Genomic DNA, 16,102 nt, shown 5'->3' with positions numbered 1-16,102 from the left:
AGAAACAAATATAGTGTCACGTTTTCGAAATTGAGATGAGAAGTCTCATGTATGCCTCTAGCATCTTGGAGTATTCACTCACCACACTGGAAAAAGAGCGTAGGGCAAGGGCGGAGAGCCCATAAAGCGGTCTGTACAACTTCCATATAATTTCAATTAAATTGAACTAGGTTATACCCTGTTATTGACATCATTTGCGCACTTATTTTCTAGCACTTGCCTGTCTCCTACAGCAATATAAGCGTTGCATTCTGAACAAGTTCCCGTGAGTTGAACCCAGCGTAGAACCCTAATTCACCCTCTGGCACTCGCCAAGACTGCGCGTCCACATCCCAAAAGCTGACATCACGCCTTGTGAGGTTGAATAACACCACCGATTCAGCCCCAGGTTCAAGATACACCTTCTGGAACCCACGGAGGACCCTTAGCGGCGTCCCATCCGGCACAGAAGATTTGGGGTAGGACATATAAAGCTGAACCACGGTAGCACCAGCTCTGGTGCCAGTGTTTCTGACCGCAACAGTCCCAGTGATTAGGGTAGACCAGAGCTCAGGATTGCCACCTGGTTGAATCTCGACAGCTGCGTCGGGAGTCGGCGTTAGCGATCCGCTCGGAACGAGACTGGTAAATGTCGCCGGCGTTGCCATTTCGAAAGTGGTGTAGCTCAGTCCGAACCCAAATGGAAAGAGTGGTTCGATATCGAAAGCGTCAAAATGGCGGTAATCTATCATCAGACCTTCGGTAAAGTTTGCCTGCCATCCATAGCGCCCCACGTCTTGTCCAGTGAGGTTTGTGATGGGGATACCGTAGTCTGCTGCCGATTTGGGAACCGTGTAGGGTAGTCGGCCGCTCGGCTCGACTTCCCCCCAGAGGACGTCGACTATTGCGTTTCCAGTTTCTTCGCCGGGTAAGTGGGCGGCAATGATAGCCTTGACATTTGTGTGATTCGACCAGGGCATGGTGTTGATTCCAGCAGAGTGTGTGACGACGATGGTGTTATTGCAAAAGTTGGCAACGTTAGTGACGACTTGCGTCGAATTCCAGTCAGCCTCGAAGGAAGCTCGATCGTAGGTTTCCGCTGCGTAAGTCTTCAAGAACACCAGGCACACGTCTGGTCTAGGGTAGATGGTCCGAAAGTTATTCTCAGAAATGATTGAGTTAGACAATAGATACTGTACCTTGCCTCCGGTGTTGGCAATACGCTCCTTGATTGCATTTAACGGCGAAACGAGATTTGAGTGACGTCCCGTGCCGGAACCTCCACCGATATCAAGGGTGCCATACTCAAAACCTAGCGGATCATCCGTCAAGAGGGCAGTGAGCCCATCTGTCGGATCGCCGGCGTCGTTCCCGAAGATACCGATGTTCATAGTCGTACTAGCACTCAGAGGCAGAATGCCGCCCTCGTTTTTGAGCAATACAGAACCTGCGGCACCTATCTTTCGGATAAGAGAGGCATGGTCTCCACGGACGTCCCTACCAGCAGGTGGCTCCTTATCTCCAAGCAGTGGCAGTAGCAATGGAATATAAGGGCTGTCCCACCCAACCTCCTGGAACACATAGTTGTAGATAGAGGCAGGGTCGACAGTGGGATAGTCGTTGTCCTGTTCGAGCAGGTAATAAGGTGTCAGAACCCTAGTAGCCATGTCATCCAATCGGCTCTGCGTTACATTACCCGCGGAGACAGCCCCGAGCAAGGCGTCACCGAAGTATGTAGGATCCTGGGCTAAGGATACACCGGGCATCTCTAGATCAAGGCCAGCATTGGCAGTCGCCAACGTGCTGTGAGTAGCGTACCAATCCGAGACTACGTAGCCACGGAAGCCGATCTCGTCGCGGAGAATATCTGTCAATAACCTCTCGTTGGCACATGCATATTCCTGGTTGACCCGGTTGTAGCTACACATGATTGATGTTGTACCAGCTCTGACTGCATCGACAAAGGGCCAAAGATAGAGTTCGTGAAGTGTCCTATCATCTATGTTGGATGACACCGCCTCAACGATGCTCCCATCGATCGAGGTGGTCCGTGTTCTTTGCGTCTCTTGTTCATTCCCGATGAAATGTTTCGAACTCGTCTGTACCCCGACGGACTGTGCTCCTGCAATAGAGGCGCTCATGGCGAGGCCAGTCAAGTACGGGTCAGCCGCGAAGCCTTCCCAGTTGCGGCCACCTAGAGCGTTGCGGCCGAGTGGTCCAGATACAGGTCTGAAAGGTCAGTCAGGACTAATTGACCCCGCAGGAGTTGAGGAATCGTACCCAAGCATAACATGAGCTCCTTTACCCTTAAACTCCTTGGCCATCGCCATCCCACGTTGGTAGATGAGGCTGGTATCCCAAGTAGCCCCCATCGTTATACCACTAGGAAAGACGCTGACGCTCTCAGCACGGTTTATTCCCTGCGGTCCATCCATCATACATATTCCTTGGAAGTTGAGTCGAGGCACTGCGTCTATGTTGCCAATGCATCCTTGAAGATTTGACGCGTTTCCAGTGACGATACCAATCTTTTCGTCCAAGGTCAATTGCGCAACGAACTTGCTAGCTCTAGAAGTTGCTTTGGCCCATTCTGACGCACCACAGTAAGATGGCTTGCTTGTCGAGTTCTAGAGTGTGAGAACTCACCGATATTGTCAAATGACAAGCCCTTGAAATCCGAATTCGGGGCCAGATTTCCATTTTGAGGTTTACCGATTGTAGTAGCGATGAGCGCTACCAATGGCAGCCATCCTTTTAATTTTATCATCGCACTGTGACTTGAGCGATGTCAAACATGCGTAGCTGGGCTCAGCTTTAGTCAGAGCAGGTCCTCGAAGTGACCTTGGGCCTCACTTATATCCCTTAGTCTTTAGGGGGGGCCTTTCCTCCCTATCCAATGATGTGTGTTCCACCCTTGGTTGTATGTTTGCCATGGCTAATAGAAGACTTCCAAAGCCTGCTCGGGACACATCCCACCGAGGCCGCTGCCCAGGCTCACTGAGGATCACCCTGGAGCCGAACCGTACTCGCTCCGAATGCGAGATCTAGCTCTTCCCATTGTTTATACCCTACCTATACATGGGGTAACCCCACATTTTCCTCGGAGCGAACCAGGGATACCCCACACTTCCCCATGAAAAACCATCCAACAGATGAAGTTACATCGGTCTCGGAAGATCCCACTTTGGGGAAGGTCTTGATGTGGACATAGCCAAGATTAAGGCCGCTGTTTACGCCTTCGGCACTTACGACATCGTCTCTCGTTGACATCATTTCCCATGACCTTGTCCCAATAGCCGAGTTGTTCATCTGCAAGCGATGCCATAGTACTCTTGACTATAATTGGTGCTAAACCGCCGTGTGTTAAGCCCATTCGCTGTTCTCCTCTCATGACCCCAGTTGTGACTTGAAGTTATTCCGAACAAGTCCTAGACCAAGTCCCTGACCACGTTCCCATGGATAGTCAAGATCGTTGCCCGAGGCAAGAAAACAAACATGATCTCACGATTCCTGAAAACCTTCATCCCAGTGACTTGTTTCTTAGTGGCAATCAGAAGTGAAGCTGCAGACACTGCGGTGCCAGGATTCGAAGCGCCCGCGCTTCCATACAGACCAAAATTCCGCTACTGGTATGTGAATGTTGAATGACCACTCTTGTACCTTAATGCTACGTAACTAATGACGTTAGGCTCCCCGATGCCTCAGTACCCCGTCAATCCGTTATTGACGATGTTAATCACATTGCCGCGGCGGGAGCAGGGGGACTCGAGTTTCTCCCGTTTTACAATTATGGGCTTGGCCCAGCACTTACTGACTGGACCATCTACGGATTCGGCACGGAGGCATTTAAAGATGTGTTTGCGGCAGCCTTAAGTGCAAGTGCTGCCCATGATTTGGCCTTTGACTTCGCCTTTGGCGCCAATCAAGGTGCCGGTGTACCTTCTACCGTAGGGACTCCAGGCTTGGCTAAGGAACTTGTATATGGAAACATGACGCTCCAGTCTGGAGAAACTTATCAAGGGCCCGTGCCGGAGCCCAACGTCGAGTTCAACAGGCTGACGGGATTTATGAACCCCCCTGAGCCTTGGGGCACGAATGAACTCGTCGCCGTGACAGCCGGAAAAGTCGTTACGGAAGTATTACTGGATGAGTATTTCTACATGTCTATTCTTAATGAAACGAGCCTGATCGATTTGACAAATCTTACAACACAAGGTGAAATCGCGTGGACGGCTCCGGAAGGCAATGAGACTTGGGTAGTCTTTGGTATTTACGAACGTTACACAAATCAAAGAAGTTGCGTCTCGGTCTCGAACGCTACGACCGCCTTGGGCAATGGTTCCTGGATAGTGGACCACTGGAGCGCAACCGGCGCTAGGAAGATGACCGACTTTTGGGACGAGGAGATTTTCTCCGATGAGGTCATAGCTACTCTCATAAAAGAAGTTGGCGAATACGGTCAGTACTATCCCACATGTGATATGTCCATGACTGACCGTCATTTTCCAGCTTGGGAAGATAGTATGGAGATACAAGCAGCTCTGCCTTGGACGAACGGCCTTTTATCTCGTTTTGAGTCCCTACATGGCTATAGTATCACTAAATACTTGCCGATTCTGTTTCACGCCACAAATGCCTGGGGCGGATACCTTCCTCCGTATAATATAACGTACACATTGGGTGAATACCTGCCAGACGGAGGACTATACGTGCAAGACTACAAAGCGGCATTGAGCCAGGGGTATGTAGAGTATGTGCAGAATTATGGGGAATGGGCTTCTTCAAAAGGTCTCAAACTATCTACACAGCCTGCCTATAATATGCCTATCGATATGGTAAGTCTTTCTACACGATGTTGGGACTCTGCCCTCCAGTGTGAAAACCGGCGTTAACTCTATGAAGACCGAAGCAGTACCACATGTTCAAATTCCAGAACTCGAGTCGCTAGGCTTCAAGGAGAGTATCAATATGTACCGCCAATTTACCGGCGCGGCTCACCTGGCTGGGCGGAATGTGATATCGACAGAGGTGGGTGCAGTCCTTGGAGGGGCGTACAAACAGCGACTTCCGGAGCTGCGAGGTCTTCTCGATGGATCTCTAGCTGCCGGCGTGAATACTATGGTACTCCATGGATATGCCTACAGCGGCAACTACGTGGGTACAACCTGGCCTGGATACACCCCTTTTCAGTTCGAGTTCTCGGAAATGTGGAATCCCCGACAACCCGCTTGGCGACATTTCGACGATCTCATGACATATTCGGCGAGGAATTCGATGATAATGCAACGCGGCATACCTAAGGTGGATTTTGCAATTTATTACTTTGAGATTCCTTACCGCTTTGGTCTTGGTGTATTTCCTGAAAGTCATATGAACGCGGCTGGTAAGTCCCTCACCCTTATGCGTGGCGGTGGAAAGGATGGGGATTGACACAGTTAGGCTACACTTTCGAGTATTTGGGACCTGCAAACCTTGTATCTGATCGAGCAGTGGTTACCGACGGTGTCCTTGCCACAGATGGCCCTGGTTACAAGGCCTTGGTCATCTACAACCAGACGCAGATTACCCCGGGTGCATCTGCAGCACTGGTTGAGTTTGCGGAAGGTGGACTACCTATCTATATCGTAGGTTCTGTCCCTAACACGACGGTCGGGGCCATGGGCCAGCAGGAAGTCTCAGCAAATGTGGCAAAGCTACTGGAGCACGAGGCTGTGCGCCTATTGAGCCCCGAGGAATTCTCCCCGTCAACACTCGCTGCGGACGGAGTACTAGCTCGCGCCAACCTAAGTGCTAGCTCCAACGCCTCCGGCCTCTACACGTTTTGGACATCGGACACCGAGCACAAGTCCGAGTATGTATATTTGTATAACACTGGTGCTGATGCTATATTCAACGTAACATTCACCGTACCTTGTGATACAAAGCCCGTAGTCCTGAATGCATGGAACGGCGAACAGATCCCAATAGCATTATATGAAGCAACCTCGCACGGCATCACCACAGAAGTTCGCTTGAAGGCAAACCAAACGACGATAGTTGCCTTTCAGCCTATGCAAGGAACCACGCCAGCTGCATTGCACGCTGTCGCCCGCTCTCCGAATGTCGAGGCCATCCGCCTTACGGACAGTGGATGCTTGGAGGCGTGGGTAAGCAACTTTTCCGAGGCATGGGTAACCTTGAGCAATGGGATTCGGGCGACTCTGCTCGGACCAAATATCACCGATGAAGGGGTAAAAGCGTTGGGCCCTTGGGACTTGGTTGTTGAAGCCTACGGTCCATCTGCCAATAATGATACCTTGGAAGGGGTTGTGACCACTATCAACGTAGGGACACTGGAAGATCTCAGACCATGGACCAAGATCGCTGGGATTCAAAATGCCAGCGGGATCGGGACGTACTCTAGCCGATTTAGGTTATCCAAAGATAGCAAAGAAGCTGTTATCATCAGCTTTGGGCCTGTACTGAACACATTGAGGGCCTGGGTCAATGGCAAGCAAGTCCCTCCCATTGACCCAGCGAACCCAGTGGTGGATATATCCAAATTTGTTGTGGACGGGGACAACAGCATTGAGGTTGCGGTTACCACAACTCTTTTCAACGCGGTTAAAGCCAACGTGGATCGGATATTTAGTATAGGGTACGGGCCGCAGTCTCCAACATACTATACCGGAGAAGACTGGCAGGATTTTGGTCTTATTGGACCAGTGGAACTTCGGATTTTGAGAAAAATACCCATAGAGTGATCGATGCCCTAACCGTTACTCCAAAGGCAATATACGCAAATATGGACTTTCAGTAATCTTCTTAGTTCTTTGCAGCCATCATTTTGATGCTGCCCAGGTGCACTACTTACTCTGCTCAAGCCTTGAAAGAGAACAGCGAGAGGGTCCCCTCTGACATGACCCTAAATATTCGGAGTCTTCACTATTTGCGACGGCCACCAAATTATCCTGAGGCACCCACAGCTTTCTTGTCTTTCCAGGGCCGAAAACTCCTTTCCCGTTTCATCCGTCCTATCTTCAAACACTACCAAAGACCTTCAGAACCTCGTCGACTCTCATATGTTCTGCGCTATGTGACACGAGTTTGTCGACCATCGCGCACTTGGATTTCAAGATGGAGTGTTCTGAACCTTTCCCTGCCTTGATCGATTTATATATACCTTGGGCAGGATATGCCATCAAACCAAACATCGCTGTCCAAATTGTTAGTCGTGCGTCGAAAACTGAACGGTGCGTTGACCATATCGCGAGATGAGCCTACCTGCGCCTGGTTTGATGATAAGCCCAATGGTACCCTTGCCAGCTCCTTTCAGAAAGCCTAGAGTGCCTTCTTCCTTGGCCCCCTTATATGGTTGTGTGACGAAGCCGGTGATGCCGTTGTAGAATCCTGACCCAAAGTTCTGCTATCGTTAACCTCACGGGCTTACCCCGTCTGAATTGAGAACCTACCTTGGCAGCAACTTTCCCACCGCTTTGCCAATCCTTAACCTTCCCATTATCTTGCACCTCCTCGCCGTATAGCCGAGGGACGTTCCTAAGACCTTCAGCTAGCGCCAGCGGTGTGTTCACCAGCGTCCCTTTTGTGAGAGCCCCGGCCATGGATCCAAATCCCACGCCCACTTCTTTCAGCGCGGCACCGCCAGCCGAGGCACCGTTTCCTTCTCCTTTTACGCGCTTGTACGACGTGAAAGGGTCCACGAAGACACCCCCGAGGGCCTTCGTGAAATCGGTTATGGTTCCCAGGGTAGAAGCTGCACCTCCCGACAGTGGATCCCATCTGCGGACATCGGTATCATACTCTTTACTCCGTAGGCTGATGAGTTGTGTTAGTACTACTACTTGATTTTGGGCTGACGCTCTCTAATACGCACGGTTTCAGTTCATCGATCTTAATCTTCTTTTGCGCGATCAATACCGCGACTGCGGCATCGGACATCCTGGTACGCTTTCCGCGTGTATCCCGAATCCAGCGAGCAACCTGATCAGGGAGGATTTCGCATCGCATGCCCGTCATTGGGAGGCCGCGATGGAACGAGGAAACAGCAGTATCTACCCCTTTCTCCTGTCTCATTCTGAAGGCCAACGTCTCGGCCGCATTCTTCGCAGCGGTGGAGGTTGCAAACTCAATGGCTTCGACGAGACGCTCAACAGTCAGTTCTTTTTGTGGGATTGGCCGCGGTCCAGCTCCCGCATTTGCTACGACATCTGCCCAGAAAGGTTGACTGCACGTAAATCAGCAATGCCGTCACAATACCAGAGCTTGTGCAACCTACTCGCCAAAGAAGGGGACGATTATAGTCGGGCGTGCATTCACTAGACCACAAGCTGTGGTGCCAGCGCCACCGTGATGTACCACGGCGGAAACTCTCTTAAAGAGCCACTCTACTCTGGCGTTAGTATTTTCGTTCCTCTCGCAGCATGACCGGATACTTACCATGGGGACAATCGTCCAGGTAGAAGGTGGTGTTGGAGTTGGGCGAGCCGCCCCCTAATTTGCTCCAGCCCCGAGATATGATCACCCGAACGCCGCATTTGCGAGTGGCCTCCAAAATGACATTGGTGAGGCGTTCAAGGTCATCGAGGACGATGCTTCCAAAACCTACATACAACGGAGGAGGACCCGACGCAAGGAAAGTGTCTAGGTCAGCTGGCGCAGTGTACTGGGGTTCGTCGCGCATGAAAAATCCACAAACATCTGGCGTTCCGGGAGGTTAGTTCAAGATATAGACAGATCAGCATTGTGACTAACCTATCTCGGGACCCCAATCAGCAGGTTTGGCCACCAAGGCAGGGGACCAACAGTATGTGTGTGGCACCTGCAGATACTCCACGAGCGACGGGCCCATAGAAGCTGGAATTTCTTCTAAACTGAGCTCATGCTTTCTCCAGGTGTTGATCACGTCGCCGAGCCTAGTGGCAAGGAGTGGTTAGCTACTGTATTCAACCGAGCTGTACAGAACTCACCCCTGCCAAGTCATTAATCCCACTACTCCATAGCTCAACCAGTTCGCAGCCGCCGGTTCCAGATCGTTCTGTCTCATATTTGCCAACGGATGAGGGAACGCCCTGGTGGCAGTCCAAGGCATGGTAAACATGATATGAACGGGTATCCCAAGGGCCTGCGCGCAGTGAACGTGAGCGAAGCTGGGCGGGTTAGCGACTATCGCATCGGCGACGAACGGCGCTTCGGAGACGAGGTCCGCGTCAATACACGACAACCAAAATCCGTGCAGCATTTCTTTGATCATGGCTCGCTTCCGACCAACATCGCCGCCTCGAAGGGACTCCAGAGAAGGGATCAAGCCTGGGTTCTTGACCATGTACTAAATAACCGATGGATTTAACATTTGTGTCGTTCTGATAGGGCCGGATCATGCTGAGTACTTACAGCCATGAGATCTGAAGGGTCTCCACCAATCGGATAGAATTCCAGTCCCGAGTCCCTCACGAATCGCTCAAAGACATTGTGGGTTGCAATACGGACTCGATGTCCCTGGCGCTGAAGAGCGACCCCATACGCAATGAACGGCTGCACGTCGCCTACCCGACAGGAGAGAGTTAAGAATATGTTATCTTTGAAAATGCTGCTGCGCGACACTTACCTCGGCTTCCTACTACATGTATGACGATGTTCAAGGCGGGACAAGTCTCGTGCGAAACTGTCTGCGGAACAGGCTGAGATAAGGGTAAAGCTGGCAGCAGTTGCGTAACAGCCTTGGGATCGGGCGAAGAGAAACCTATTTTTATCGAGCCATCCGCTATATTCACTCTTGGTCAACCATCATTCTTCGGTGCATCTGAAGGGGCGCACCTTGTATAGCCGCCGAGCTGGCCAGGACACTACCTGACGAGTGCAGCTCGTAGGGCGGCGGGGCGTCCATTGCAGCCGAAGGGGCGGCACTGTTCGAAGTGCTCAATGAGCTCATGTTTGTTGCAACTGAATAAGTATGCAGCCAGGCTTGCAGAACCTGCGTTTATGATAGTTTCGCAGTGTACAGCTCCGAGGCGTGAAATGACCAACTTCCCGTCAATGCAAGAAGCTTCTTTAGAATGACTTTATTGTCCAGTAGGTTGCCCCCGTGCCCACACTCTGATTTCACAAATGATCTGTGTTTCGAGCTAAAGTCGCTAGCTACAATAGTCTCGGCAGTCCCGTTGCCATCTGGATGAAATCGTAGCTCTAGTCAGTGTCTTGTGGAGGACCATGCACCCACGACTCGTTCCCACCGGTGACTCCGCAAAAGTTCGGACTGAACACTGTGAAGCGGGCTCCGATATTTACAGCCCAGTTCCTCGGTCGCTGCCCTGGCTGCATCCTACTCGGGGCCCCAAGGCTGAGGAGACATGTAATTCTGGCTAGTAATGCTGGTGCTTGCGATGCTATGTACGAAGTCCTTGTACGTGTCGTGCTTCGCCCCAGCGGGCTAATGCGCCAAGCGGCGGCCAAATTTCTTGACAGTCCTCTATGAGAGCTCGGGTCACCCCGCTATCTCGGTAGCTCTTGGCGTATTGGCTCGCGTTCTCGTATATCTCGGACTTTTCGTATGGAGTCAGATTCGAGGATTTATTAATAAAGCAGATGCATCCCAGGTCCCAGTGTGCCGGCACCGTTCGCGGACGAGAGCGATTTATAAAAAGTTCAAACCCCCAAGCTGCTCGACACCACGGTGCCCCTATCCGCAAACCACCCACCGGGTCCGTTACACTCGTTTCCTCCTCGTCACAATGGCCGACCAGACCAGCGGTACTGACGCTGCGGCCGCCGCTGCTGCGGCTGCCGCCGCCGGCGCTTTCGATTTCAGGCTGTATCGATACACCCCTTCGTTACCTGCCGCAATTGTTTTTGTTGTGGTTTTCGCAATTCTATCCGCGCTTCACGTCTGGCGTATCCAGCGACACCGATCCTATTATTTCACCGCATTCACCGTTGGTGGCTTTTGTAAGGATTACCACAGCACCCAGGTCGCAGCGGCGTCCGCCCAGGTACACCTGTAGCAAGTCCACTAACCGCTCTGTAGTTGAATTGATTGGGTACGCCGGCCGCATCTGGTCACACTTCGATACGCTCTCGATCGGCGGTTTCGTTATCCAGGCCATTCTCATTCTCGTCGCTCCCGCCCTCTTCGCCGCCTCTATCTATATGATTCTCGGGCGCCTTATTCGCACCTTGAGAGCCGAAGAGCTATCGCTGATTCCGATCGCCTGGGTTACCAGAGTGTTCGTAATTAGCGATGTTATCTCATTTTCCTTGCAAGCCGGCGGTGGCGGTATACAGGCCGCTGGCACTTTGGAGCTTTTCCATATCGGCGAGAAGATTATCATTGCTGGGCTCTTTGTCCAGATCGTGGTGTTTGGATTTTTTATGATCACCGCTGTTATCTTCCAGTACCGCTTTGCTCACTCTAGCATTGTCGGATCTGCGCACAAGACCGTCAATTGGAAGCGCCACCTCAACGTCCTGTATGCAGTTAGCGCCCTGATTCTCGTACGAAGCGTCTTTCGTGTGATTGAGTATCTGCAGGGCAATGGCGGATACCTCATCTCGCACGAAGTGTTTCTCTATGTCTTTGACGCTGTGCTGATGACAGCGGTGATGGTCATATTTCTGGTTTGGTACATTGACGATATTGAAGTACGGCCAGGTAGTAATGACCTGGAACTTTCCTCGGGAGAATGAGCCCGGGACGTTATGACGTGCACATTTATATAGACTTGTTTAGCAGCTTCATAGACCATCTAGATAGAAGAAAGGATACCATACAAATATAAAATCTAGACATCTAGAAAGCAAGCCTCGTTACTTAATAAACAGACGGTTCACTAGTGACCATTATAAGGGATTATATTGACTACAACACCCCTGTGTCTATCACGGCCGGCCTGAAGGAATCCAACCTGTTTCCTCCAGTGGCCATTGTATCCAAAGTCGGTGTTCCTCGTCCAGCAGGTCGTATGATTTGGCGATCAGGTGGTCAGCCCAACCTCGCAGGTACCAGTGCTTCTCTAGTCGTTTCAACAGCACGGCAAAGAAGGCAAACACAGCGACGGCCTCCTGAGTTGGCACTCTTAGTAACGGGAGCAAGTCTTCGGCAACTTCGAAGATCCACACGAACGCATCGGTCAAGTCGCAGTGCTCGCTTCCTGCGCCTTCGAATACGGAAAACGACTTTTGCAGCTCATCAATGGCCCGAATGTAGATGTTGCGCAACTCCACGTCGGACTGGCGTAGCGAAATCAAAGAACGCATACTGTCCAGGTACTGATGAACGCGTGACGTCGGCTCGGGGTTGGATTGTCGGGCCAGCCAACGATCGGTACCGTGGCTAAGAAGGGGAGTTATTAGGCCACTGCTTTGAGTGCCTGTGATACGCATAAAGGCGCGTGTGCCCTGGAGTAGGAACATCCACTCGGGGAACCCGCTCTCTTCGATAAACAGAGGGCCATCATTTTTTCGTGGACACGCGAGGGCGAAGTGGATGGTGACAGAGGAGAAGAGGAAGAGTGTCTCTGCTGTAGCAGGACTTGGGTCGGCCATTACCGCCACTGCACATCTCCGTCAGCCGTAATTGTCAAAAGTCAGAAGCGAAACGCTCTGCTGCTCACTGGCATCTCTTGTCGCGACCTGGTGATGTGCCATCCCAAGCGACTGGTAGTGGTCTCGCATGCCGGGGCGGTGATAGGCGAGATGCAACGCCGACACCGCCAACAGCGTCCTCATGACGTACTCGCATTGTAGACCAAGCTGTACGGCGGTGATCCGGTAGAAGTCTCGCAGGATGAGGCTTTCGGAAAGAGTGGCGAACGTGCTCGTCGTAAAGTTGTGCAGCAATTCTAAGCTCGATACATCCAACCCCTGGGGAGGACCCGGAGACAGGTTCGATCTTGGGCTCTCCAGGCTGATAAAGTCGCAATCAACATTGTGTTTTATGCAGTTGCCACATGCGGGCCTGGCTTCGTCACACTTGTACCACAGCAATCAGATCCATTGTCGTCGAGAACACCCCAAAGGATGAGCAGTCGCCCAAGGGGAGTGCGGGGGTGGATTTCTTACTTTAATTTTCCTTGACTTGCAGGTCTTACAGCCTGTGCGGCTCTTCGGATGAGATCTTCTTGATGCCGCACGCAGCATTGAGCCCCGATTCATTCCCGCAATTCCAGGTCCGACTGACGATACGAGCGGACTCGGCCAATCTCAAATCCAGTGACTTCGGGTTCGATACTCTCGGGAGCGTCCCAGGCCTGCAGTAACAGCATGTAGGTACTGGGTGTGGCATGCTATGATCTGGGCAATTTTGCGGCTTGGGGCGCGGTGAGCGGGTCTCGGGAGTTATCCGAGTCTTCACTCACAAGAGACATGGGGGAACATGACAAGGCATAATGACAAGGGTCTGGATTAAGCTACTGGCTGTGGAGCTGGTGGAGTAGCATCTGAAGCGCTAACGATTGCCAAGGCTGCAGGTGTTTCTCGGGTGGCTATCGTACTCGCTCGTGTTCGGGTCTTGTCGCGGTGCCCCGCTGAACCGCAAATTGGTACTGCAACTATGGTACTATTGTATGTACTGCACTGTGTATTGAGTCAACAAGGGTGACAGCACTGTTCTGCTTCGGCCAGCCAGAGCGTCCGCTTTGCCTCAAACGATAGTAGCGAGTCTACAAGTCGCGGTGCTCATGACCATGCGGGAACATTGCGATCCTGATTGCCACCACCAGTCTATCATTGCTGCCTTCTTCTGAACAACACCTTGAGCTTCGTGTCCGGGATGCACATAGTGGCGATGAAGAAGGGCTCCGGTTTCGTACCCGGTGCAAGTTTCCAGTCGTATCTCAATAGAAGCTTCGCAAACATGATCTTCATCTCGTGGACCGCGAGAAATCGTCCAGGGCTGTGTGTTCCCAGATTTAGCTTTGCCCAAAGTTTTCTCTGTGGGCAGACTCACCATGGATGCCGTCCGTGGCCAAAGAGGTGGAAGTTGGTGCCAGTATTGACCATGGTGCTCGGCTTGGTTTCTGACGGCTCTGCTTGGTAGAAACGAAAGCCGTCGAACACATCCGGGTTCTCGAAAACCTCGGGATCCCGCTGAAGAGCCAGTGTGACGGCGCCGACCTTTGCGCCTGGTGGAATTACAGTGCCGTCACTGAACTTGAACTCTTTCCTTGCATTCCTTTGCATCGCCACTGTTCAAGCCCCATGTCAGCAGTCGGTCAGCTAGGAGAAGTACGTGTCGAGATGGGGTAAAGGGGAATCGATTTTGTAATCCTTACTTAGCCCTGCATTGTTGAACCTCCCAGATTCTCTCAGAAAGCTGTCCATCTTTGGAAGACTCGCGAGCGTTCCCGCAGTGATCTGTCCGTCTTCGAGGTGCTCCAATACTTCGTTTCGTAGAACTTCCGCATACTTCTCGGGCTCCGCAGCTAGGCTATACAAGGCGCTGGTAAATGTCTGGAGTTTGGCGTAGATTGTATCAGTCTTTGTCGCGTCTCTGTAGATTCGAATTGCAACTTACCATAGTGGTTGTGTGTATCGAGGCTACATTGAGAGCCATAACCCGCTCTGCAAGCTGCGGGACGGTCTTCTCAATGGGAGGCGCAGCATCAATGAGTCTCTGGACGAGGTCAGTGGGCTTTTGCCCGAATTCGTCTAGCTTTCCGTCTAATCTTTCTTGAATGAAGGTCCGGAGGAAGCTCTCTCCCTTCTTGCGATGGCGCATGACTGGCATGAATCGTATCAAGATACTGACAGATTGTTAGCACCACTGCCATGAACATTTGTATGCCGGCTTGTTTGCGTGGCAGGAAAAGAAAAGGGAAGTTCCTACTGCTTAAGCCAGTCAGGGAAAGGTCTGATCAGCTCTGCTGTGATAACTACAGCTTGAGCGTAATCAGCCGCGTTCGTGAGATATTCTTCATTTCGACCTATACGTGGTCCGGCCTAGATTAGACAAAGACAAATCGCGTGACGTATCGAAATATTCATATCGCTTACAGAATTCAGTGCCAACATAGATCCTGTTAGCCATGCGCCCTACTGTGATAGCTATGGTGTCGTAAAGTGAGATTGGTTCATAGTCTGCCCAGGATATCAGTATGAACCCGATCGGCCTTCGGTTACAGGATGTCTAACCGACTGAACAACGGATCAAGTCATCAAAGGCAAGGCCACACTCGTCGTCTAGGAGCGGAGTCCAAGCATTGATGCTTTGAGTTATGGGGCCTCGAACAACAGCAGTGTGGTAGGTACGGTGGCCAATTCCATAACCCATCGTAAAGGGGATTTGCTGTTGCTGCAGTGCAAGACGCTGGGTCAGCTCAAAGGTCTACAAATTAGAGTGCCATAGTTCCAAGGACCTACATCGTTGGATCCGTCCTGGGCGTTTAGAACACTATCGGGCGCTTTCAGGTATTCGGCAACCTTGTGTCTGTCTGTCACCAAGACATATTCCCCTTGTATCGTCGCTATCCGCAAAAGGCCGTTCTTAGACTTCGCCATTCCCTCGCGTACCAATTTGTTAGGGTTCCGTAAGATCCTGACGGCGCCAATCCAGGGCCCAATGAAGGGCAGTGGCGCAAAACCTAGAGGCATTACTTTTGGCTGCATGAGCCCGTATTGTCAGTAGTCGCTATCGGTAACGGAAGGTACAGAGGGCGGGGTAGACATTCTCAGTTCCTCAAAAGACTTACCGTCCTCGCCCAGTACTGATATCTGTTCACGGCTAGATATCCTAGGAACACCACGAGCAAAACTTGATACATAGTCACTGGAGGCACATGTGCCGCACCCAGTATGGGTAGAGCCCCGGATCCTGTCACATTGGCTGCCATGGTATGAAGAGACACCCAAATGACGTTGGGGGTAGGGTAGAGCTGGACACAGAGGTGAGAGAATGCGGGAATGGAAGGGAAATGAACAAAATACCCCAACCCTCTTGAGATGATAATCTACTCGACGCATGATAATGAAAGGAATGTAGGTTGCATTTAAATAGTCACACTTTCGTAGGGCTGCTGCTAATGGACAATAGCCCGCCTATCACTGGACGGTGGGGATGAAGGAACATGGGGGATCCCCTGGCGTGACATCCGCTTGGCTGACTAACGGGCAATGGGGATCTGGTGCACCCCTT

At 51.6% G+C, this 16,102-nt stretch overlaps 5 protein-coding genes across 5 annotated transcripts; 2 read left to right on the top strand and 3 right to left on the bottom strand.

The window, feature by feature from the left end:
• Nucleotides 1-227: 227 nt before the first annotated feature.
• Nucleotides 228-2,746, bottom strand: JN550_013344 (uncharacterized protein; the record flags this gene model as incomplete). Its single annotated transcript, XM_049311921.1, has 3 exons — nt 228-2,208; nt 2,260-2,569; nt 2,626-2,746. 3 exons carry the CDS (start codon nt 2,744-2,746, stop codon nt 228-230), a joined length of 2,412 nt encoding a protein of 803 aa, XP_049164679.1.
• Nucleotides 2,747-3,474: 728 nt separating this feature from the next.
• JN550_013343 (uncharacterized protein) lies at nt 3,475-6,722 on the top strand (the record flags this gene model as incomplete). Its single annotated transcript, XM_049311920.1, has 5 exons — nt 3,475-3,608; nt 3,668-4,437; nt 4,489-4,814; nt 4,882-5,362; nt 5,419-6,722. 5 exons carry the CDS (start codon nt 3,475-3,477, stop codon nt 6,720-6,722), a joined length of 3,015 nt encoding a protein of 1,004 aa, XP_049164678.1.
• A 276-nt stretch (nt 6,723-6,998) lies between these two features.
• On the bottom strand, nt 6,999-9,907 carry JN550_013342 (uncharacterized protein; the record flags this gene model as incomplete). The annotated part of the gene is made up of 11 exons (XM_049311919.1): nt 6,999-7,174; nt 7,243-7,381; nt 7,431-7,794; nt 7,853-8,203; nt 8,255-8,363; nt 8,416-8,676; nt 8,731-8,891; nt 8,946-9,304; nt 9,370-9,521; nt 9,584-9,739; nt 9,793-9,907. 11 exons carry the CDS (start codon nt 9,905-9,907, stop codon nt 6,999-7,001), a joined length of 2,343 nt encoding a protein of 780 aa, XP_049164677.1.
• Nucleotides 9,908-10,706: 799 nt separating this feature from the next.
• Nucleotides 10,707-11,658, top strand: JN550_013341 (uncharacterized protein; the record flags this gene model as incomplete). Its single annotated transcript, XM_049311918.1, has 2 exons — nt 10,707-10,920; nt 11,000-11,658. The coding sequence occupies 2 exons, from the start codon at nt 10,707-10,709 to the stop codon at nt 11,656-11,658; spliced, it is 873 nt and encodes a 290-aa protein (XP_049164676.1).
• Nucleotides 11,659-11,850: 192 nt separating this feature from the next.
• JN550_013340 (uncharacterized protein) lies at nt 11,851-15,800 on the bottom strand (the record flags this gene model as incomplete). Its single annotated transcript, XM_049311917.1, has 12 exons — nt 11,851-12,524; nt 12,585-12,877; nt 13,062-13,220; nt 13,748-13,864; nt 13,919-14,156; nt 14,244-14,421; nt 14,486-14,714; nt 14,798-14,894; nt 14,965-15,048; nt 15,103-15,277; nt 15,331-15,570; nt 15,660-15,800. 12 exons carry the CDS (start codon nt 15,798-15,800, stop codon nt 11,851-11,853), a joined length of 2,625 nt encoding a protein of 874 aa, XP_049164675.1.
• Between the last annotated feature and the right edge of the window lie 302 nt (nt 15,801-16,102).

The sequence above is a fragment of the Neoarthrinium moseri genome, assembly GCF_022829205.1.
Source record: "Neoarthrinium moseri strain CBS 164.80 chromosome Unknown scaffold112_Wmoseri_CBS_16480, whole genome shotgun sequence".
Lineage (NCBI taxonomy): Eukaryota > Fungi > Ascomycota > Sordariomycetes > Amphisphaeriales > Apiosporaceae > Neoarthrinium > Neoarthrinium moseri.
This window is presented reverse-complemented; position numbering and strand designations above follow the sequence as displayed.